Here is a 25,331-nt window from a genome sequence, read left to right as displayed (position 1 = left end):
AAATCAACCAACAATCTTTGTGATCAGTAGGCCCAATCGTTTAATACAAAAAAAAAATCTTTCAAACCTTTTCCTCCGATGAAACATAAAGAATAAGTCTATTATTATAGAAAAAAGCCATGAGGTTGAACTCAGCTTGTGAAGAAAAGTTCAATAATTTTCTTCTATATATTGACTAAGAAATGGCTAACCCCAACAAGGTGATGGAGGAGCTTCGACGTTGGTCATCTTCTTTAATTTATGGCTAAGATATTTTTCTAAAAGTGACTAAAAAATGTCTAGGTCTTAGTTTTTAGTTTCCATTTTAGCTTATGTTTTAAACTTGGGGAGATCTCGGGGCAACCTTAGCCTGAGATCATACTACCTAATCCTTATGTTCTTTAGTTCGGGGCATCTTGAGACAACTTTGATCTTATTGACATAAATTGCTTCTCTTTTTTTAGCTTAGTGCATTCTCGGGGCCACAATGACCCATGAACAGTTAACCTAAATAATTATGTTTTCAACTTGGGGACTCTCGCGGCAAACTTGGCCGGAGAAGATTTAACCTAAATTTTAAAACTTTAATAAAAAATGCAGTATCTCGATGCACTCGATCGAGATAGAGCAAGAAATTTCCTTGAAAGAGTTTTTTAAAATCTTGGATCTCAGTCGAGGTTGACCCCGAAAAAATAAAATTACTAGTTTTCTAAAAGTGTAATACTTTAAAATATAAAATATAAAAGGAAAATGATGCCTAGTTTTGTAAATTTTCAATATAAATGCCAAAGTTGATGGATCCAAGTATGAAGTCGGTATAAAAGGCTTACAAAATTGAAATTACAATACAACTTAAAAGTGTTCCGATCAAAATCGTGTTAAGAAAAAGAAAAACATTTTCTCACTTGAAAAAAAGAGGAAAAAATCCTCCCCCTTCGTTCCCCGGGCCCGGCACCCTCAGTTATATAGTTTCTCCGATCTCTTGTTTTTGTTCTCTCGCCAGTCTTCCTCTCCGCCGCAGGCGCAACCGCTCGCCGGCGAGCCACTACCCGGTTATCTCTATTCTCTCTCTGCAGCAATCTCCGCAGCCACGTCATCGCCTTCTGCTGCAGCTCCCTTCATTTCTCCGTCGCTTGCGGCCAGGGTCTGATTTACGGTTCTTGCCCACCCCGACACTAATTTTTCTTTACATGCTTGCGCCTAGACTAGGTGTAATTGATTCCACGCCTATCTTTATCTTACTTCTTTCAAAACTTTTTTTTTTCTTCAACACTGGGACAAGGTCGTAAATTCATGAAGATTCTAATTACAGTCTCACATTATATTTTCTTTTAAGCAAGCGTAGCATACGGCGTTATATGTTGTTCTTGTAATTATGGTCCTCCTTTTTTCTCTTGTTAGAAGAGGAGTGGGACTTAGATGGGCGGCGAAACATATGGTGATTCCCCAGACGAAAGGGATGAAGGTAAAGCCACTTGATTTAAACCAGTTTCAGGCTCTTTGTTTGAATGGATTTGTTATCTTTTCATGATAGGAAGTTTACAGTTTGATTGTCTAAACATCTTTTTCTTTCTTATTGTTCTCCTCATCTTAGGCATGAATGGGGTTGGTGTAGCAAACTTAAATCATGAGTTTTCATTAATGTCAAATCTGGTCTCCTGTACATTTTCTCAAAAACATCTGGTATACCACACCTGGGTGTCTTATTTATAGGCTTAGTATGACAATGAAGTCAAATTATAATACAATGAACTTATAGTGAACGATCTCCTTAATTCTAATTTTCACAGAAATTTTTAAAATTTATATTGACTGATACTAAGCAATTAGTAACTCATGGAAATTCAATTAGACATGAATTACCTACTCCAAACTCCTCCTCTCCACCAACACAAGTACTCGGACTGGAGTAGAAACCATTCTTCATCCCATTCCCACTGGTAGCATTTAACAGATGTGAGATATTGTTGCATTTGGAGTGTAGATCTCGTGTCAGTTCAATCACATAGCATTAGGTCTCACTTCTTTAAGAACTTGATGTGGTTCAACCTTATGTAGGATGTCAGTCAGTGTAGGTTGTTAGGCAACGAGGGATGTTTGGGAAATTTTTAGAATACACAATGTAGGATCAGGAACTTTCACAGGTTTTGTGTACCACTCCTACATTAAATGCTGCGGATCTATGTAAACACCAAATCACTTTTATGATCCACGTAACTCATGGGCATATTATTTTAGGTTGCCCTTTTCTAACGAAGTATAGAGTCTTACGGTGCTCATCGTTTAGGAATTTCTTTTTGTCATAACCCTTGGGGCATATCGTTTTGGGATCCACTAGTGAGGAACACCTTCAAACACCTCACCTTGTGTCAGTTGGTAAGACTTTGGAGAAACTTTTGAGAGACATCTTATGGTTATGAAAAGGGTTGGATGAAGGGAAGGGTTAGGATGTGGTGTCCGAGTTGTTGGACTGCACAGGGTAAGGCATAGGTAACTTTAGGGCAGAAAATGAGGTATTGTTTTTATTAACTTCAACAGCTTTCAAAATCTATTTTAGAAACTAAAAACAAAAAAGTTATGTATTATTGTTGATCACGAGTAGAAAACCATGCACATATATTTATTATATTTTAACTTCAGATGACGACGACTATGAGGATGCTGGTGGTGGCAATCGATTCTTGGGGTTTATGTTCGGGAATGTGGATAATTCTGGTGATCTTGATGCCGATTATCTTGATGAGGTAAGATTGTTGCTTTTTGTGACATATTTGTAAAATTAAATCTGTTATAGGAGTAGGACAATGTGCCTTTAAAATGTGAGCAACAAACTCATTCTATTAGAAGGTTATTGTATTGAAATCTGGTTTTGGCACCAAATATTTTTGCAAATAGACTTGTTATCTTCCATGCATAAGCTGTTACGGTATGCAAATTCTGAAGAAAGCGTTAACTTGTTACAATTGTAACGAACAGTTCGTTTAAATAATTCACCTTTCATCTTATTTGTCTGACACTCATTTTCTGATCATATTGTATCATGGATGCTGAGGATACAATCTTGTGTTTTAGGATGCTAAGGAACATCTGGATGCACTGGCCGATAAGTTGGGTCCAACTTTGACAGATATTGATGTAAGAAGTCTTTTAAGTTTCTGAATATTATACAGTTTCATTTGTTTTAGGGGTCTTTGTATGTAGCTTCTTGTTTGCATCTTTAATAACAGATGACTCCTGTGTCTTTCCAAGTTTGATAGGTTCTTATTGTTGTACCATTTTTCTTTGAGGACTGAAAATTTTCAATTTTTTCAGTTGTCAACGAAATCATCAAGAATACAATCGGATGCTGTTGAGCCAGGTGAAGTTGTATTCATGGAAAATTTACCTTGTAGTGTTGCACGTTTTGTTTTTATGTTTGATACTGTGAGACGCCCAGTTATTCACACATATGCGAGGAAGGATAAAAAAGGGAATTTGTCCGCTATTAATGAGAAAGAATGATTGGGGAAAGAGATCATTCTGAGTGGGACCCACTGGGAAGAAATTTAGGAAGGCTACAAATAGTGATTGATAGAGAGAGGGTAGCTAGGTTTTATTTTGTCATCTTTCTGATGGGTAGGCGGCTGTAGCTGTAAGAGGGTCTCCATTTGTGTAAAGGGTGCTGATATGTTCATTTGCTGTTTTCTTTCCTTGTTATATTTCTTTATTGTTACTTGTAGACATCTTTTGGCTTATACTTAAATAAAGGATATCAGAGTACTGCTTCTGCTTAGCCATTGTTGGGTATTTTATTTGATATTTTAGTTGGTAGCCTAACAGATACCCTATTCTTCAAATGCTTTTTCACAATGCTTACTAAAAGTATTTTGTGAACTGTGCATTTTCTAAGCTTATCAATGAAAGCAACTTAATATCAATCATTATTAGTCTAGCTGCTTTAGCTATTCTACAAACCAAGGGTTACAATAGACCACCAATCAAGCCCTAAGATTGTCATCACACCAAGAGCAGAAGATCAAAGTCTCATCCACATACTAAAGGTGCGTTACCTCAACCGAGGGGTTTCCAAAGGAAAAGCCCTGGATCAATCTTCTTTCTTTACAATAGTGAACAAGATTACTAAAGGCATTGCCAACAATATGATAGAACACTAGGAAAGGTGTTCTTGTATATTCATATATTTCCAAAATGACTACAAGGAAATTCAAAACCACATTCTTTACATAATAAGCAACCCAAAGAACAAACCACAAAACAACACAGCAATTAAGCAAAGATAGAAATAAAATTACTAAACTAGTCTGAACACTAATCCTCTGCCTTCCCTGCACTCCAGGAAACAGCAGCCCACTTTACCAGAATAAAACTTCCACCCCCTTGTTTTTCCTCTTCCATTTCTTTTAACTCCTCCTTCCATAACTCCCTCTTCCATAACTAACTATGGTCCCCACCAAGGTGGTTTCCACTCCCACTACTTTCTCCCTTATCCATACGAGCTACTTCCTTTTTCTTCTTTCTACTATATTGCAAAAATACTGGTGGTCAATCACAATAGCAAATAAGAAAGAGGAGAGGGGGTCCCCTTGCTTGAACCCTCGTTGTGCCATAATCTTCCCACGTGGTCTTCCGTTGATAGTGATAGACAAATTGATAGTTGAAAGACAACCCAATCCACCTCTTCCATCTTTTCCCAAAACCTTCGAGCTTTAGGATCGCATCGAGGAAGGTCAAGTCGACTTTATCATAAGCCTTCTCAAGATCAAGCTTTAGCAAAGCTCCCTACTTCCCCTTTACCTTCCATTCTTCGAGAGATTCCAAAGTAGTTAGAATGGCATCAAGGATTTGACTCCCTTCCACAAAAGCCATTTGAGCATCATGTATGGTAGAAGGAAGGACCTTTCTTAGTCTTTTGGTAAGGACTTTTGATATAATTTTATACAGATGTCACCAAGCTGATGGGATGGAACTCACTCACCCATGTAGGCTTCTTCTTTTTGGGGATCAAGCATATATGAGTTTAATTGCACCTTTTGTTTATAATTCCATTTTTAAAAAACTCGTGGAACACTTCAATTATATCACTTTTTAAAATGTTCAATGAGTTTTTATAAAACTTCCTGATCGTGCCATCAGGCCTTGGCAATTTTATGATCCACAATTCAAAGACTGTAACCTGAATCTCCTCCTTTTTGCAAGGAGCCTCCAGTGCCTGCCTAGCTTCAATGTTCATTGGTTTCCAATGCAGCCCGTCACAGATAAAACGGGGATTGTTGTCTTTCATATACAATCTGCTTTAAAATCTAACAATCCCATCATCAATCTCATTGTCTCTAAGAAGAATTCTACTCTCGCTGTCTTCCAGCATCGAAATTACAATTTTGCTTATTCTGGCTGATGTCCATCTGCTCTTTGATCACCAACTGAGTTGAATCTGTCTTACGAACAGCCCTTTCAGCTCTACTTTCATTGGAGAAGACCCTTTCCTCTTGTTTTGATATTTTAGTCATTTTACTCCTTTTTGCTCCTAGTATAATTCTCTTGTACTTTGAGCATCAGTCCCTTTATTAACATTCATAAAGAGGCTTGTTTCCGTTTTTTAAAAAAAGATCCCTTTTTCTTCGAGTTTATCAAGGAACTCAAGCTTTTCAGACAAACTTTTCTTTTGGCAGCTGGCATTTCCAAGGACCTTCTCATTCCAATTCTTTTGAATATAAGCCCTTGAGCTTTTCCCTAAACACATAACCCGACTATCCTTTCGCCTTCAGACCTCTCCACCAAGTCTCCAAATTTTTACTAAAAATATGATGCTTCAACCACATATTTTCGATCTAAAAGGGGTTGAGGCCCAAGACTGCAAGCCCAAACGAAGAAGAATGGGGAAGTGATCAACGGTGACATGAGGTAGTCTATTATTAATAATGAAAATAGAGAGACAAATTTCAAAGTACATGAGGGACATACAGCAAAGGGGGAGGGGGAGGATCAACAAACGCACCCAGTCATCTCAATTAGGTTGGTACTCCCTTAGCACCCTCATTCACATCCATAAGCGAAAATAAAAATCCACATAGTGACATGAGGTAGTCTGTTCACAACAACATTTTGAAAAAAATCTACCCAATGCTTGAAGAGAAGGAATCTATCAAACTTAGAAGCAACAAAAGAGGATCTGGTCCTGGACCAAGAGAAGAGGCTGGTTCTCATGGGAATATCAATCAAATCCATCTCTTCAATTAAATTATTAAAAATGGTCATACTTTTAGTGATGCACCTGCTTGCACTCTTCTTAGAAACCCATCTAACAACATTAAAATCCCCAATAATACACCAGAAACCTCTACAGAGACCAATTGTAAGACCCATACCCAAGTTAAGAAGTAATGGTTGACTAAATGTTTTGAGGAAGGCGTTTTGAAGCAAACTACAGATTAAGAGTTTTTAATTAAGGTAGTTTGCGAGAAAGGTTATGCGATAAGACTTGTGAAGTTTAGGTGTTTTCATGCAAAGAAGGGTATTGCGCAAGAAGAAGTAAGGAAACTTCCTAGAACTTTCTTAAGCTTATTTAATGGGTCACTTGTAGAGATTAAGTTAAGCACGATTAAGTTAAACCTTAAGCCTACACGTGCACCATAGAGTGGCCACCTACCTACGGATTAATTTTCCACGAGTTTCCTTGACACCCAAATGTTGTAGGGTCAGGTGGTTTTTCCCATGCCTTATCATAGTTATTTCGAAATTCTCCTTAACTTGCTCGCCTTATCATAATTGCTTAATGGTTCTAGTCAGATCAAAGAGGTGTTGAATCCCTGGGCTCAATCAAATGATAGTTTTGTGCCTACTTTGACTCTGTAGTATTGGCATGGTAATGACCGAACCGCAAAGAGTTGGTCAATCTCACAATTGAAGGCTTTTAGTTTGGGGGGGGGGGGGGGGGAGGGGTTAATTGGTGAATGTTTTAAATGAGAAATAGCTTGAAAGATTGAAATGAGCGAAATTAAAGTAAAGATATTGGAGGGATTAGTGAATGTGGTGAATTATCAATTAATCAAAGCATCTAGCTTGGGTTATTTCAAAATTCTCCTTAACTTTCTCACTTAATCATATACCATTCTTGTGTGAAAACTTGCAACCTTAATTGTATAAGCTAAGCCTATCTCATTTAGAAAGCTACATGGATGTCCAAATTCTCAAATTAATGAACATGTTTAGATGATTAGCATTCTAATCATGCATATTAATTCGCATTAAGATCAAGGGCTGTACTAATCTGGATCGTCTAATTAATTATTCAATACGATTTACATTGAGGGAGTTCTTTGATGCCAAATCTTGAATTCCATGATAAGTCGTGCTGGCAGCTAGGGCTGGTTTCATAGAAATTGTGAGAGTGTTGTGACGCTGTGCTTTTGTGTCTCTACTCGGTGTGACATAGTTTTGTCTAACTTTGTAGTGTTGCAGTGCCAAAGGGATCGCCATGGTGCCTCCTCATCAAGCAGCTACTGGAATTTGTGCCAGGCTACTTTGAGACACTTCAACTTCTTCACGCTTTTGGTTTTAGTGTTGAGGCACCAACCCCTGGGTACCCTTTTGCATTCTTTTGCCCCGACGGGTGCTCTAAGTCTCCAATTTAGGACGTTTTGACCTGTAATTGGCTTTAAGGGCTTATTCCTCCTAGATTATGCTCGAAACCTATACGATCAGGAAATAAACATGTAAACAAGAGCGATCCCAAATTAAGGAGAGTGACATAATACATTTTCGGTGTTGTTAGGTTTGTTATTGACCTTTTGGATGAAGTTACACTTTCATGGAAAGTTCAGAATGCAATGATACAAATTGGACATAGAAATCTAGGGATCTAGGGATTATTAGGTGCAATTGGACTTTTCAACTAGGTGGATACTCCATAGCACCCTCATCATATCCGTTTACAAAAGGGGAAATACAAGTCTCAGCTTACACTAGATCACGTCCATAGGGTGTAGTTTTCAAGCATATATGTATATATTAAGTTGGTGTTAATTTTAAGTAAATTTATCTTCCACCATCTGACTCTCTTTGACTGGGGCGGTATTTGTATTCTCAGATTATGATGCAAAGGCTGAAGATGCAGTTGATTATGAAGATATCGACGAAGAGTATGATGGTCCAGAGATTGAAGCTGCTGGAGAGGAAGACCACTTATTGCCAAGAAGAGAATATTTTTCTGCTGAAGTTTCTTTGTCTACGCTGGAGCCTACAGCTTCTGTATTTGATGATGAAGATTACGACGAGGACTTTGAAAATGTGCCTGATGTTGTAAATAACAGCGTTGAACCTCAAATAATCCATGCATCAGGTTTTTTTCATCATTCTCTACATTATCACTACTATAATTTCACCTGCTAGGCTTCTACTAAATAAGCATCCATCTAGCTAGAAGTTTTCTTGTTGTGTTTTTTTTGGTGTCATGATGTAGCTAGAAGTTTTCTTTTCTATTGGTTTTGGGTTTGTTCAAGTTAAGGTCTTTATCAATTGTTCTCTTTGCTAAATATTCATTTTAGTTATGTGTTCATCTAGTTTGTTTTATTATTTTGAAGAGCTTTTGTCTCTATATTGTATTATGGATTTATCCTTGTATTGTCAAGTTTGATGTTTTTCTTACTTTTGTTTCCCCATGTATTTGAGCATTAGTATTAAAAAAAAAAAGGTACTTTGAGCATTAGTCTCCAATTTTTCAATGAAAGTTTTGTTTCCGTATCAAAAGAAAAGAGGTCATGATGCAGTTTGCAGGGTATATCATCCAAGATTTATGTTTAAATTGGGCGGCTTTCATCTCTCATCCAATTTAATGAGGGCTGATCTTCCTGCACTTCTCAGAAGCTCAAGACTTGTATTTTTGCTGTTTTCTTCTAATAGAAGACCTCCTATTCAGTTTTGTTAGCTATAGGAGTTTATTATTTTGGTTTCTTTTTTGAAAGTGTTATTTTCCTCTGTGTACTTTCTTTGCTTTCTGTTTTGTGTTTCCTTTCCTTTTGGCTGTTTGCTTTCTGGTTTATTTGGTACTTATATGTTCTTTTGATGTTTTTATGGAATATGATGTTGGTGCTATGGGGTGTCAACCTAGTTGAGATGTCCGGGTGTGCCTCCTAATCACCTTTTTGTAGGCTATTATTCTCATTGTATAATACCCTTGTACTTTGAGTTTTATAAAGAAGCTTGTCTCCGTTTAAAAAAAAAATAGATTCTCCGTTTAAAAAAAAATAGATTCGAGCCATTTTTATTTTAGTTTGGCTGCTTTTTGTGTGTTGTTTTATATATATCATATATCTGGTTGTTCTCTTTCACTTTTTCTCAATGAAAACTTGGTTTAATAGGAACAAGAAAAACTATGGAGACTTGCATTTTGTCTACTCTTGCCCTCAATCCTCAACTGTGTTTTTATCTCCAAATTGTTACATTTTGTGTTTTCCGTTTAAGTCAGAAGATAGGTATTTGTTCTCTTCTTATTTTACAACTATACTTTCTATTTCTAGCGAGGCTATAAGTGACAAGATGCTCTTGAGAGGCAATTCAGGAACAACTAATAATGAAACACAATTCAATGTGAACAGGCTTTATATTGTGGACATATGTTAGTTTTGTGTCCTAGACCCCTAGTTGATTATAATGGCAATTTCTGTAGTTAACTCTCTGAGTCATATATGAGATGATAGCAACCCCTTTAAGCATGTTTAGGAAAAGAACTGTCTGTGATTGATGTGTGACCAATTTTTCTCTTTCTCTTTCTTTTTTTTGATTCCTTCTTGGCCAACAGTAAGTAAGTGATATTTGACCAATTTTACAATGTCTCTTCCAGATGAGCAAGGTGAATGCCTTGAGATTGTTTCTGAAGGAGAAAAATCTCTTGCAGTTGAATCTGCCCCCCTCAATAATGAAGTTATAACTGGTCGTGCAGAAAGTTTGCATGAGGTTAGTTGGCGATTTTATTTATGCATTTTGTTCCTCATAGTTCTTAATGTTGTTGGATCTTGTTGTGCTATTCTTCTTCTTTTATTCTATTGTTTTAACGGTCTTACAAAGTGAAAAAATATCGTTTTGACAAGAAAACTAATTTTATTGATTTTTTTTGTGGGGTTGAATTATTGTTTCTTAACTTGATGTACATTGTGACAGAGAACAGCGGTAAATGTAACTAAGAAATCTAGATTGTTCAACTAGCACTTTAAAGGTCATAATTATTCTCTTGGTTAGTTCTTTATGCAACCGAATCTAAGTAGTCATAGCTTTAACTTTTAGCATACGGTAACCAGTTGGTTCTAGATTTTGCATGATACCATCCTTTCTAAAGCATCATTACAGTTCTCTCGTCTGAATTGTTCACAGGGGACACCTGAAGTACAGAAGCGGCTACAGGACGATAAGTCTCATACTCCCTTACCTGTATTATGCATGGAGAATGGGATGGCAATCTTACAATTTTCTGAAATTTTTGGTGTTCATGATAGTTTGAAGAAAAAGGAGAAGAGAGCCTCTAGATATTATACCCGTAAAGGTGCATGCCCCTTGAACCTTATTTGCGGCTCTCTATTTCAAGTCCCTTTTCAACTCATCTCAAACTGGCGTGATTATTTTCATGAACTGTTATAGTTCTGTAACGAACACAATCAAGAGTTACATTACTAACAATCTAGCAACCAACTGTTTTTCGGATTTTTATTATTTGAGCTTATAATTTTTTATATCTTGTTCTTTCTCCGCCATCTTTTCAGATAAATATAGGTCTGCAGATGTATCTGATATTGTTGAAGAGGATGAAGAGGCATTTTTGCATGGTTTCAGTCGAGGTGTATCATATGTGAAACCAGCGTATGATGTTAAAGATGATACTACTATGTTTGATGTGGATGATCTGGAATATAATAAATTTGGTGTTGTGCAAGGGGTCGATGTAATGACTTCGAGAGTGGACTGGCAACAAAAAGACCATTGTTGTGGTGCAGAACCTATGAAACAGGTTGTTGCAGAAAATGTTCCCATTGGATCAAATTTTTTGTTGTTTAACACATTTTACCCTCTAGATCAGCAAAATTGGGAAGAGAGAATTTTGTGGGACGATTCTCCGGTCTCAAGTAAGAATGCTGTTGGGAGTTACAAGGCATCTGGATCTGATATTGAAGCTTCACCTAATAGGGACGTGGAACCACAAGTCTCTATTCAGATTGTTCGATCAGAACATCATATTGGTCTAAATGGGGATGGACAGAGTCTTTACCATTGTGATTTTCCGTTATTAGAGCCTTTTGGCTCAAGAAAAATTTCAAGAACAGAAGAATCTATATCACCAGAAGTGATTTATCATCCTCAGATGTTGAGGTTAGAATCCTGGAAGGATGTGGACGATTCTTGCCAATCGGATGGTCTAAAGGAAAATATTCCAGATGAGCGTCAAAGTAATGCTGTTAGATCCTTTAGCAAATTTTCTCCAAAGAACAGAAGAATGCTGGAAGGTTCTTGGTTAGACAAAGTACTATGGGAAACAGATGAACCTATTGAAAAACCAAAATTTATATTTGATCTTGAAGATGAACACATGCTTTTTGAAATTTCAGATGAAAATGACTCTAAGTACATTCAGTTTCATTCTGGAGCCATGATTTTAACACGGTCATCAATGTCAGTCAATGGAAATTCTTTTGAGTTATCCGGCAGTGGAGGTCAAGGTGGCTGGCGATTTGTTTCTAATGACAAGCACTACTCGAATAGAAAAGCATCTCAGCAACTGAAATCAAATTCTAAAAAACGTTCAGTTCATGGTATCAAGGTTTTCCATTCAAAACCCGCAATGATGTTACAGACAATGAAGCTGAAGTTGAGCAAGTAAGACTAATTTTTTAGTTTTTTACTTTTACTTTTTTTTTAAGGGGCTACTAATGTATGCTTCAACTAACTTCATGAGTCAATTACTTGGCCTTCAACAAGGGGCCGTTTGGATCGCAGATATCTATTAAATATCTGATATTTGATGTGCCGAAGTTGTCTGGAATAATTAATGTCTGTGTTTGGCATGTGCAGGATAATTAATGTTTGTGTTTGGTATGTGCAGGATAATTAATGTTATAAGTTAAATATGTGAGTTCAATTCAATAGTTTGTAGAAAGTCATATTAAATAATTACTTAACTAGATGCTAGAGATCAATTAAATTTAACATAAATTAATTTATTGTTATATTAATTAATTATTTACTAGATAAAGAAAAAGAATACCTTTTAACTCAACATAATTAAATTAATTACTACAAATAATTATATAAATGTAAACTAATTAGAATATTTATAATTAACAATAATAATTTATATTAAACAGTTAAGATAGTAAAAAATATTAATTGTAAAGTTATTAGTTGAAATTTAACACTTCGAAGTAATATATTTATATTTAACAATTAAAAGTAATAAATAATTGATATTGATTTATAAATTCATTAAGCTATATTTTTATTGTTCATCTCCCATACATTAAAATCCAACACTTTTGCAAGGTATTAAGAAACCAATGTAAAAACATGAAATCCTGGATGATAATATTTTGGGTTTTAAAGACATGAAATTTTGTAAAACAAACAGGGAAATTAAATATCTGTTTGAAATCCAGCTGAAAAACATGTGAAACAAATGAGGCCTTTGTACTAGAAGATTTTGTATAGCATATTCTGGATGTTTCTTAAAGTAGGTAAGTACGATATTTATAATTAACGATCTTAAAAATCTATTTACAAATTGTCCTTTGACAAATGGGATTATGGTGGCTGCAAATAATTCTTAATGTTGTATGTCTTTGCCTCTCAAGATTGGCTGACATATCAAAGTGCTCCACTTTCTCACTACTAATGCTGAAAGGGGAGTTGAAAGAAGACTCACCCTTCTTTCTAGAGGGATTGAGGGGGTTTTGCTCAGAGAGCCCCTAAAAAATTTCACCTTCAAGTTAGGCAAAAAAACTCAAAGTACTTAAACTGTGTAGGATTAGAAGAATGAGAATTTGACTTAGTAGAACGAGCTGGAGCTTGTATTCGGGTGCAACTAACTCCCAATAAGTCTGGATTAGCCTCTAAAAATATCTTGGAACTGCCAGAATGAACTGAGGTTTGAGAATGGATGCATTTTGCCTTTAACAAGTCAAGAACCTGATCTTCAATTATCTGGTCCTTTAAGAATTGTTTAATCGAAATCTTCTGTATATTTTTCTTTTGAATGAAATACTTAGGAAAGGGCTTGAGACAATGTGGGAAGATCTTTGAAGATTTCTTTCTTTCTGATTTTAATCTTGACCCTGATCTTTCTAAGGGAGTAGAGAGCAGAAGAGGAGAAAGAACCTGAAGATGAAGAGTTGATAGGATCTTGATCGGAAGAGTTGATAGGACTTTTGTGATTATCCTATAGATATTTTGATACATAATTGGAGCCCCTTCTTGTAGTGGGGGTCTTCCTTCTTTTGTGGGCTTGGTGTTTTGTATGTCCGTGTGTTCTTTAATTTTTTCTTTTTAATGAAAATTGATGTTTTCATTAAAGAAAAATGTGTTTAAGAGAAGGGTTCGGCAAAGATAGGATCGGCATTCTAACCTAGAATGCAGTGCATGTCCCAACCTTTTCTTTCAAGACGATGCCTTTTATAGCTATTACCTTAGACACCAAAGAAGAGCTTTCTCATAAATCACAATTATTTGTTGACTGAAGAAAAATCACTTAGTTTTTTAACAAAAAATATTGAGAGAGGAAAATGGTTGATTTTGAAGGAAAAAAATCTGTCTTCATGTATCCAGTCGAGATATCAGCTCTAATTAGGATAAACTATTTTCAGATATTATTTACATCTTTGGAAGATGTATTGAGCTCCACTTGATTGAGTTATAGCTTCAACATGTTAGTTTTTCTGCAATGTTTGATGCCATTTGATTTGATTTGTTATTTTTGGGTATTGCTTATGACTTATGAGTATTATAAGGATATAAAACCAAGATAAAGCTATTGATAAAGGGGAAGAATGCCTTATGAGTATTGTACGGATATGAGTATTATAAGGATATAAAACCAAGATAAAGCTATTGATAAAGGGGAAGAATGCCTTATGAGTATTGTACGGATATAAAACCAAGAAAAGATTATGCGATAAAGAGGAGGAGTGCTCAAGAACAGAGGGATCAAAATGTATCATACAACTACAACAAAATTTGATCAATGAGTATCATCATACATTTGTCATTGTTTTTTCTTTTGGATGATGGCTATATTTTATCGAAAGCAATTTCCACTCCATCAACGTGTTTTTGTCTACTTCTTTGCAGCAAAGAGCTAGCTAATTTTCATCGTCCTAAAGCTTTATGGTATCCACATGATAATGAGATGACTGTCAGAGAACTACAGAAGTTACCTACTCAAGGACCAATGAAAATTATTCTGAAGAGTTTAGGAGGCAAAGGCAGTAAACATATTGTTGATCCTGAGGAGACTGTTTCGTCCATCATGGCCAAAGCTTCCAAGAAGCTAGGTTATCAAATTTTTCTTTTTGGGTATTTTTCACTAGTTTATCCTTTCTACAATTTGTGTAATGTATGTGTGTGCTGTATGATCACATGTTCTTTTTCATCCTTGTCACTAAATTATAACATGGGGCTCATAACCTTTTTTTCTATCCTGGCTAGATATGAAGCCCTCTGAAATGATTAAATTATTTTATTCTGGAAAGGAGCTTGAAAGAGAAAAGTCTTTGGCTGCCCAAAATGTGCAACCAAATTCCTTACTTCATCTTGTTCGGTCGCAAATATATATAATGCCAAGGGCACAAAATTTGCGTGGTGAAAATAGATCTGTTAGATCTCCTGGAGCATTCAAAAAGAAATCAGATCTTTCTGTGAAGGACGGACGTGTTTTTTTGATGGAGTAAGTGAATGTTGTTCTTCACTTTTAGAATATTTTGATGCTTTGAGTCCCATGTTCATTTTGGGGCTCTTCTATGTTGATTCTTGCCTCATCTGTCAAGTTAATTCTGCTCAAGTGTCTTGCTCATAGACGAAGTTTGTGCTGCATTAGTAATAGTTGGATTTATTTTCTTGATTATTCTCATTGTTTTAGATAACAAGTCCATTGCATGCTATAGCCTAATTCTCAATCCTGTAAAATATTTGCTAGTATATGTTATTATTTAAGAGGATGAAAAGGGAAATGTCTTCTAAATTTCATTGATTTAAAATCCCAAACAGTCCATTGAATTGAACTTTTTTTATACTAAAATGAAACACTGACTTTTTCACTGATTGAATGAAAAGAGACTAATGCTCAAGATACAAAATATAGAAAAACAAATATAGCAATTACAACCATTACGATCAAATACAACCAAAAGTAGAAGACGTAACTCTAAACAAATTGATTTCAAACTAAAAAACCAAATAGCAGCAAATCGTGAAATGTTCGAATGATTCTACCAAAATGAAACTCCTCAATCTTTACAAACACAAAACAATTAAGGGACAACTTCTTAAAGACTCCAACCTAACTGGAAACTGTTAGCCTTAAACGAGATGTAAAAATCCCACTGGAAATAAGAAAGGAGAAACAATGCCCAAAAATACTACTCCTGAAAGGCATGCCAAATCTCCAGATCAGTAAATGGGGTTTCTAATGCAAGAGCCTGATCTATAGTTCTAGAGCCCAATTGTCAATGGCTGGAGGTGATCTGTTACCCAGTCGTTTGGTGCACAGATCTCTATATAAGTCAAGAAACTCAATTTTAATATCACAGTCATCTGCTAAGCTTTGCCCCTGTCTAGATAGCAGCTCCACAATCATATCTTTTCTTTCTCTTCCAAAACGATAGGAACTGATGAAAGAATCTACTGTTTTCATCCCCCTCCTTGGCCCATTTCATTTTACGCTTCTGTCTCCATCGAATTTCATCTCCGTAGGATAGGTCAATGAGTTACGATTATAAGTAGGTTCTCCTCTGTTGTTCGTTGGGATTGAGGCTGTGGGATCGAGCCGAAGGAATACCAAAAACTTGAAGAATATGAAAAATTGATGGAAGCTTTAAGCAAAATAATAGAATAAGGGCCCAAGGGATGGAGAAACAATCTTTTGGGACAAAATAACTTCGGAAGGCCTTTGAATTTATTTTCCATATCTTAGATTTAGTTTGGGCTGGTTCTGGTGTAATTGAACGTAGCAAAAACTTTGCTGATTGACATTAATGTGAGCTTAGAGAAAGTTAGGAGTTGGTAATGTAATTGGTTGACATGCTATGCTTACCTTCTGTTCATTCTTGTGATAAAAGGAAAAAACAATTGCTAGTTATATGGAAAACTTTCAAACTAAAATTTACCATATAAGTAGCAGTTTTTTTCTCTGGTTAACATTGGTTCAAAGTCCTCTGGTTAGATACTTGTTTGCTGTTATCCTTGGTGAGTACGGAAGTCAAAGTTGCTGCACTCTAGGTACTTATTTTTGTATTTAGTTTGAAGAGAATGTTGTTAATTATTGTGTTTAATCTTGGTGCATTGGAGATATCATTAATTTTACTCACTGGGCTACTCATTCTTCATTGGGAAGACCTTTGAAAGGAGTGAAGATTTAATTAATTTTTTGCCAATTTGTTCCATGATTAGGTTCTTGATAATTGGGATGGATATTCTTTACTGTGTTCATTAATGGTTGTAGATGGCTGTAATTGCTTTATTTTTGTTTCATTGTACTTTGAGTGTTACTCTCTTTTGATTCTATGAAATGTCTTGTTTCCTTTAACTTCTTTCACTAATTATGTTATCTTTGTCGTAGGTATTGTGAAGAAAGGCCTTTACTTTTGGGCAACATTGGAATGGGGGCAAGGCTGTGCACTTATTATCAGAAGTCGTCTCCTGATGATCAAACTGGTGCATTGTTGCGAAATGGGGGGGATAGTTTAGGACATGTCATTATCCTCGAACCTTCAGATAAATCTCCTTATCTTGGGGAACTAAAAGGTGGTTCTGTACAGGCATCTCTTGAAACAAACATGTACAGGGCACCTGTATTTTCCCATAAGGTGCCCATGACTGATTATATATTGGTCCGTTCTGCAAAGGGGAAGCTTTCCCTGAGACGTGTTGACAGAAATTTTGCAGTAGGCCAGCAGGTTGGTTTTCTTTTGTTTCTTGTTTCTCTCTCTCTTTTTGTTTCTTGTTTTTTTTTAAATTCTATTTAATTGGATTAGATTGTTTGATTGACTGCATTCTTTTTTCTTGTATTAATTTTACCAAAATTTCTCTCATATATTTGGTTGAATTTGTACTTTAATAGATCATGGTTTGATTGCTTGCTGTATTTTCATAGATATAAACTCTTAATGTTTTTGGATATTTATAATACTGAGAAAGGATGAAAGCGTGAGAGGGCGTGAAATCCCACTTTTGACAATTTGTGGAGAAGGGTCCAACTATAAATGAAAGGATAGCATCCCACTATTTAGATCACATTAAGTAATATTGAGAAAGGACAAAATTTCTAGGAATTCTTCTAGTTTTAAGACAGTCATGATGTTTTCAATTTCTTATTGTACATTAACATAATATCCAGTCGAGTAGAAGAATTTCATCTTCGTGCAACTAAGTTGCTGAATATTATACTAAACTATAATTCTTAAGTGCTAATGTATATGTAATGTAACACAAACTTGATTGATTCGAAGTTAGATTTTCGGTTTGAACCATCAGTTGTAATTTGTTATGTAAATATCTTTGGGGACTAGTGGAAAGTATATTATTGTCCTAAGGTACTAAAATCACGGATTCCAGATGTCTTTTGATTCTTGAATTTGATTCCTTGTACTATGTCAACATCAAGCGTTATATATTCAAATGGTTAGAAGACAATGGGGTCAGATGTGAGAATAACTTGTTCCTTTTCATGTTTCTTGATGGGCTTCATTTGTAACTATTTTATAGACGTGATTATATGTAGTTGGAGTTCCTGCTTTTAGAGGGAGTCTCCCTTTTTTGTGGGCTTTGTTTGTCTTTTGACTTTTTTTGCCTATGTATTCTTTGATTTTTTCTAAATGAAAGTTGTTCGCATAAAAAATACTTGGTCCTTGAACAAATAATTTATTTCATGTTTATATTCATTATTAATTTATTATAATATACATTTTATGGGTTTTCTTATCCCAATAGTTCAGGGGCAAGCAGAAAACTAAACGCTGTTGAGGTCAAGGCTCAACTTCGCAGTTTTAGGAAAGAATATGAAACTTTTTATTAAGGGAATGAAAAAGAGACTAATGCTCAACGGTTGAAAATAAAAAACAAAGACAGGCAATAAAAGACAAAAATAAACAAAGATGGGCAATAAAAGACAAAAATAAACAAAGAAAACTAGAGATAAACCAAAATTAGAAAGGAATGCATGTGAATTGAGAATCCTGAAAATTTCTTGGGAAGAGAACACTAGGAAGAAGACATGAGGAGAGCTAAAGTTTGACAGTCATTTTCCTCCAGCAGTATTACTACTTTCGAAGAGTTTTTTCGAAAATATTATGAGGATGTGAGACATCAGCGTTATGAATGGGTCGGCTTGAACTTTGTTTGTGTTGGAAGTCTTTGTCAAGAATAAGGCAAGGTTATTCCCTAGCCACTTTGTGATCAAATGGTATAGCCACCATGGAGGTTAACTATTTTAAATTTTTAATCAATCTCAAAAAATTTAATGTATAGTTGCGGACTAAATTATTTTATTAAATCAATTTGTGGAAAGGATACTAAGTTGATTGGTTTGAATTTAGGAAATGAGGTCAACTGATGGAAATTGAAATAATATCAGATGCAGTCTATTTTTCATAGACAAAAATAGTACCATAAGCATTTATTGATCTTGAATAAACTATCAACTTTCTATTATGTCACTTTCTCAAATCAAATTCAGAGGATTCCAAGACTACATGGACCACATGAGAGAAATACAACATCAAGATCCTAACATAGAATCAAAACAGCTTCAGAAAAATCTCATCTGTATTTAATCAATCGTCTTCTAGATTGATGGAATCTTTGAACTTCCCATACAGAATTTTCCTCAACTCAGCCATCTGGGCCACGATAGAATCCTTTTCTTCCTCAAGTTTCTCCAAGTTCTTAACATTTTCCTCTTTCATTTGTTCCAACCGGCTTTCAACTTCTTCCTTTGGTTTATGGGCAAAAACTTCTCCAAATATGGAAACGAATCAACTCATTACTTGCATCCTCTAGATTATCATTTGTTTCCTTGGCAGTTCTAATCTCATCTTCAAGCTCGTGGAACCGATTGTTCAACCGACTAAATTTGTTAATGCTCTGTTGGTCATCCCACGTGACCTCCGACTCAAATCCTCTGCCCTGCTGCATGTTCAAACAATCAAATCCCTCGTTATTTCAGATGCAGTCTAATAACTTGTCCTATTGATTTCTCGTTTTTGTTTCCAATACAGTTGTAGAAGTTAAAGAAAATAAATATTTGGGTTGGTTTGGATTTTACTTATGTGCTTAAGAGACTTTTTTTAGTTATTTTATCATTTTTAATTTTTTCCTCACTTAGAAACACTTTTAAGCACTTTTACCCAAGCAGATTCTTAATATCCTTCATCAAGCTGTCAGCGTCAACCCTATTAATTGGTATTTTGTGCAGGAGCCGCTGATGGAGGTGTTTTCTCCTGGAACAAAGTCTCTTCAAATTTTTATGATGAATAGACTAACTTTGTATATGTTTCGGGAATTCCTTGCTGCTGAAAAGCGTAGACGAATCCCTGACATCCGTGTTGATGAACTACCTTCTCAATTTCCCTATCTGTCTGAGACTGTAATTAGGAAGAAACTGAAGGAATATGCTCTTCAGCAGGTTAGTTCATAACGTTTTTATATGAATAATATATTTATAAGCCCTATTTGAATAAACAGCCTGCCCTCATTTGTTCTTTACAATGTAATAAATTTACTTCGTCCTTTTTTTTTTCTGAGAAGTTTTCTTCATGCTTATCTTCATTGTGAACTATTTAGACTGAAATCATATATAATACTGCAGAGAAATTCTAGTGGACAGATTATTTTAATTAAGAAGCGCAATGCAAGCCTTTCTTTGAAGAAAGATGCTGTGACACCTGAGGATGTAAGCAACATAAGCACCTTCTCCTTGGTTCCTTTTTTATTGACGAATTTATCTCTTATTTTACTTTATTTATTTATTTTTAAAATAAAAATGACTTTGAGGAAAAAAACAATAAAAGAATACACAGGGCTACTAAAAAACAAGCCCACAAAAGAGTGATAGGACTTAAGTTTTGGAAGTAAAGACTATTCAAAATTATTCCTTTGAGATGAGTACATCATCTTAGATCACCAATTCAATTCAAAAGCTTAAGATGATGGGCGAGGGTAAATTTGATATAATATCCAACATATCAAGTTATTTATTATTGTTGGAGATTATGTTGGATATTAGGGACTGGTGGAGTGTTTATAGCCCCAAGTGTATTTGTGTAATTTATTGACCCTAGTTTTATTTCCTTTTTTGATAGGGATTATTATAGCGTATATACATTCTTCCCTCTTGTACTCTTTTGATTATTAGAAAATAATAAGAGTGGGTTCTATGATGGTTCTTTCTTCTATACTAGGGTTTTCCACGTATACCATACGTTTCTCTTTTCAATATAGTATAAGCGAGTGGTGACGAAACCCTAGCCACCATTGATGAAAACCAACCTGTGCAAGATAACTTTAGTTTTGCACCAGCTCTGCCACCAGTCACAGTTGCCGCCACCAATCGTCGCTGCCGGAGAAGATGCCGGAGCACCGATACAGCCGTTGCTGTCCAAGTTGCCGTTGATCATTATCTTCAGTCCTTGCATCCGTTCCAACTCTTGTGCCGCTACAACCCTTTGATAGAAACTCTAATCGAAACATGCACCATGAAAACGAGATTAGTAAGTCGTCTGTCTACCATAGAGGTAAATTTCCTGCTGTGGCAACAAGCTTCTCGCAGCAACTGAGTTTTCCTCATCACGCATCGCCTAGTTATGAACATCAATGTTTGGTGAGTTTATTTCTAGTAATGGTTCAACAACAGTTGATTAATCTTCAGACAACTGCCCTTAGGGAAGCTCTATTCCACAGACTCCACAAATTCTGCCACTCCTTCAGTCTTATTGATGTATTTGGAGAACGCAGTAACCTCTATCCTATCTTTACTGCTACAAATTATTTATTTGGCTCCATAGGAAATTCCAAGGAGTAATTGGAGGGGAGAAATTGAATGGTTGGAATTATTTCTTGTGGTATCAATTCATTAAGATGGCCTTTGAGGGGCATCACAATTTAATAGGTGAGGTACCGTGACTTAGACCAAGAGACCACAAGAGCAGATCTGGAAAGGAGGGACTCTCTTCTTCGGTCTATGCTGGTTAACAGTATGGAACCTCAAATTAGGAAACCTTTGTTGTGTGCTGCTATGGCACGGGACATATGAGATACATTTTGGAAGCTCTACTTAAAGAGGCAGAATGCATCATGCCTTTATACTCTACGCAAGCAGGTTCATGAGTGTAAGTAGGGGACAATTGATGTCACTTCATATTTTAACGAGCCGTCCCTGGTTTGGCAAGAGATGGAACTGTGTTGAAGGATTGTCTGAAGCTACCCTTGTGGAGGTGTCTAGTACTCTAAATTTGAGGAAGTTGATCGTGTATATAATTCCTTGCAGGCTTGAATTCCAAGTTTGACTTAGTTCGTGGTCGATACTGGGTTAGAGGCCTATTCCTTCATTGGTGGAGGTATGTTATGAGGGTCGGTTAGAGAAAGATCACACAAGTGCAATGAACATTGTGATTGTTTCTGGTATTGATTCTGCAATCTTTAGTGTGAAGTCCTTCAGTTCTGAAAGTGAAAAGCAAAATGCCCCGGTGTGTGAACATTGTAAGAAACCTTGGCATACGAAAGACAGTTGTTGGAAGTTACATAGTTGATCACCACATGGTAAAATGTCTGCCAAATGACAAGTATAATTCTAGTAGGGCTTTTATGAGAGTATCAAGATGATCTTGGTACTCCTCTTGGAGCCATTGCACAATCAAATACATCTAAATCCTTTAGTGTTACCAGCACCGATTTGAAGAAACCCTAGATACTTGATTCAAGTGCTTCAAACCATTTAGCAGAATCCTCTGACATTTTATATTGCATGTCCAATGTGCTGGCAATGAAAGAATTAGGATGGCTGATGGGTCCTTTGCTCCTATTGCGAGCAAGGGTCATATTTCCCCTTTGATGGTCTCCTTTTACAAAATGTGTTACATGTGCCTAAGATATCTTTTACAATTTACTATCTGTTAGTAAGATAATCACGGATCTACATTGTCATTGATTCAGATACTCTTAACTTAACAAATTGCTGTGAGCTAAAATTGAAGTTAAATAGAATCTTTGTGGATTGATGCCTGCCACAGTTGAGATCACAGATTGTAGTAGAGGTAATATATCTTAATAATTTGTTTCAGAGTGAAGAGGAATGGAATGTTGAAAACTAGATGTCACTCTCAGTCTCAGCTTTGCGAAATTCCAGCCTATTTAAAGTTGCTAGTTGATGAATGCAAACTAGTTTCCGTTTGAGATCTTATTTTAATCTCTGTTTGGTTCAACAATCGGTTACATTGGAATATGTATAGTGAAACTTGTGTGGTTTGGAGGTTGCAGTTAAAGAGATTGGGATTCAAGTCTCTTGAAACACTTAATTCGGAACTAGTACTCTGCCAAGAATCAAAGAAGAAGCTGGGCTAAAAAATATTCCATCCGGTTGAATAATTATATTGTTTTTGTAGGAGTTTTGTGGTTTCACCATAGTGATGTTTCAGCAAGGCTGATTGTTATCCTCTTGGTGTTCCCTCTTCACTCATCTCAAAGCATTTTTTTGGCAAGGTGTCAGCTTATTTTGGGTTCCTTTTGGCAAATCTGTTTTAATTACTTTGTACCTAGTTTTCATTCCAGATTCCATTTGTTGTTCCAGGTTAGAAGATTTTGATTAGTTTGCTTTTATTGCTGAGTTTGTTTTGGTTATTGTTTGTATCTGTTTTAGCCATTTTGTTCTCTGTATAATTATCTTGTACTTTGAGCGTTAGTCTCTTATTATTATTACTAAAGAGGCTTATCTCCGTTTCAAAAAAAAATAATCTCCCAAATCATTGATCAAATGACCAATCCTTTTCCTACTCTTCTGACCACTAGCCATTTGTTGTAAAAAATAAGTATTGCAATCTCCTTCCTTTTGGCCTTCAAACCACGTTCGCACAATGGAACTTAGATATGAGAATAACCAACAGAAAATCCTAGCATGTCTAGGAACTGTTATCCATATTCCATTAAAATTATTATGAATGTAAATCTAGGGCCTATACTATAGAATACATTTTTGCATCTTTGTATTGTTTACTTTATTCTTATACCATCTTCCTTTTATAAAAATGTTAGGTGTGCAAGTATGAAAGCATGCAAGCTGGTTTATACCGTCTGAAACATTTGGGACTTTCGGAGGTCCATCCCTCTGCAATTTCATCTGCAATGAGTAGACTTCCTGATGAAGCTATTACCCTAGCTGCTGCATCTCACATTGAAAGGGAGTTGCAGATAACACCCTGGAACTTGAGTAGCAATTTTGTTGCTTGTACGACCCAGGTAATGAATATTAAATAATCTTCATTATAGCTAGAGTCTGGTCCATCTACTGTCCTTTTTGTCGAGTTTTTGAAATTGTTTTATCTTATGTTATATTTTGTTTGTGAAAGAAAATAGTACGAAAGAAATTGGCGTACAAAAGTAACAGTTCAAAGGACTGTTTGCCATTGGTAAATGTTAAGATTAACATCACTTGATTGTTGGATAACATGACTTCTTAGAGACTTTTTTGGTAGCTCATGGAGTTGGTTTTGTTTACTGCTTTGTATTGGTGCAAAATGAGGGGCACCCTTTTAAGAATTTTATTCTTATTTAGTTTCTAATTGAAATTCTCCCGTAATCACCTTTAGTTGCTCTGGTGATGTAGCGTAAAAGACAGGAAAGAAATTTCCAATAATATAATCAAAGTCTTTATTGTGAATCAAAAGTTATGAACATTAGAAGACAATTGTAAAGCAAAAGTTGTGAACATCAAAAAGTTGTAAAGCAAACTTACCTAATCGTAATTAATAAAAGAGAGCATATCATAATCCAAATAAATGAAGGAAACTAATCACAATCTTAATCAATTAAGAAAACTGATCCTAGTTCTAATCAATTAAGGATTTAATCAAGATATCCTAATTTACTCTAATCCTACCACATCATCCTATCCCTCTAGAAAAACTTGTCCTTGAGTTTCAAAAAGAAAATGAAGAATACAATTTTTTTCCTACAATGATTTCTAAAACCCCCAAATAAAATAGTGTGCCTGTGGAGATCTTGCATTGCAATTAAAAAGATGGAAATTCATAAAAATTTGAGAACTGTAGAGTGGGAACCTCATAAATTTTTTTCTTTGGTTGTTGAGATTTGTATACATTCCTGCCACCAAGATTTTGCTCAACCATTTTAGCCGAAGTTGGTGTATCAAAGCGACCGTAAATCTATTTGGAAATTTGCTATTGCATAACCTGGAATTTGTGAAAAAAGGGTTGAAATAAACCCATGAAAAAGGAAGCAGATTGAAACTAGGGTTGAACACAAGTTGGGTCATACAAACTCGAAGGGGTCAGATTGTGTGAAACACATGCCAGGAATTGAGTACACATGTTGGATCAAATCAAGGGGATTGAGCCGAATGGATCATGTGTAACCGTGTATTCTTCCTCATTGTCTTCCAAGCAATTGACTACAGCTAAAGATTCAGACCTCTTCAAACCGGGTTACCCATGATTGTCGTCTGCTCCAACGAAATCACCTCTTCTTTTTTAGATACGTCTTTCTTAGTCTTTGCCCTCGATTTTTCTTTGCTCGTTTTTTCTTCCTTGGTCAGTTAGTGCACGTGTGAGTTTGGAACTTCTTTTGGGTTTTTTGTCGAACAAGACTCCACAACTGGTTTGAATTCTTGATCTTCTTTAATTCATCAAACTCTGGTTTTTATTTTCTTGAATTATTTCTTTTTTGAACTTTTGCCATTGTTTTGAAAGTTGATCCATGTCTTGAACCATTTTTCCTAACTAACACTGAATTTTGTTTACTCCCTTGTTTACTTCCTCCAATTCTTCGGAGTAGATGTACATATTGGGTGTTCTCGAATAAGCTTCGACCTTGTAATTGTTGTAGGACTGATTCTTGGGTTGAATATGTTTCAATCTTTCTTGGTCGCTCCATAACCA

At 35.6% G+C, this 25,331-nt stretch overlaps 1 protein-coding gene across 3 annotated transcripts in view; it reads left to right on the top strand.

Annotated features, from left to right (window-relative positions):
• Window positions 1–827: 827 nt before the first annotated feature.
• LOC101212178 (transcription initiation factor TFIID subunit 1) overlaps window positions 828–25,331 on the top strand; it is a 31,756-nt gene continuing 7,252 nt past the window's right edge. The window contains exons 1-15 of one of the 3 annotated variants that reach the window (XM_011660904.2): window positions 828–1,123; window positions 1,381–1,444; window positions 2,620–2,723; window positions 3,052–3,114; window positions 3,292–3,337; window positions 8,066–8,317; window positions 9,818–9,930; window positions 10,345–10,513; window positions 10,731–11,838; window positions 14,302–14,504; window positions 14,659–14,896; window positions 16,787–17,123; window positions 19,640–19,849; window positions 20,033–20,116; window positions 23,470–23,673. In XM_011660904.2, the coding sequence (XP_011659206.1) occupies window positions 1,399–1,444; window positions 2,620–2,723; window positions 3,052–3,114; window positions 3,292–3,337; window positions 8,066–8,317; window positions 9,818–9,930; window positions 10,345–10,513; window positions 10,731–11,838; window positions 14,302–14,504; window positions 14,659–14,896; window positions 16,787–17,123; window positions 19,640–19,849; window positions 20,033–20,116; window positions 23,470–23,673 (3,177 nt within the window). In that variant the 5' untranslated portion in view covers window positions 828–1,123; window positions 1,381–1,398. Of the gene's footprint in view, window positions 1,136–1,380; window positions 1,445–2,619; window positions 2,724–3,051; window positions 3,115–3,291; window positions 3,338–8,065; window positions 8,318–9,817; window positions 9,931–10,344; window positions 10,514–10,730; window positions 11,839–14,301; window positions 14,505–14,658; window positions 14,897–16,786; window positions 17,124–19,639; window positions 19,850–20,032; window positions 20,117–23,469; window positions 23,674–25,331 lie in introns of all 3 variants that reach the window. The other 2 variants (XM_011660905.2, XM_011660903.2) reach the window with 2 other exon arrangements.

The sequence above is a fragment of the Cucumis sativus genome, chromosome 7 (genome assembly GCF_000004075.3).
Source record: "Cucumis sativus cultivar 9930 chromosome 7, Cucumber_9930_V3, whole genome shotgun sequence".
Lineage (NCBI taxonomy): Eukaryota > Viridiplantae > Streptophyta > Magnoliopsida > Cucurbitales > Cucurbitaceae > Cucumis > Cucumis sativus.
This window is presented reverse-complemented; position numbering and strand designations above follow the sequence as displayed.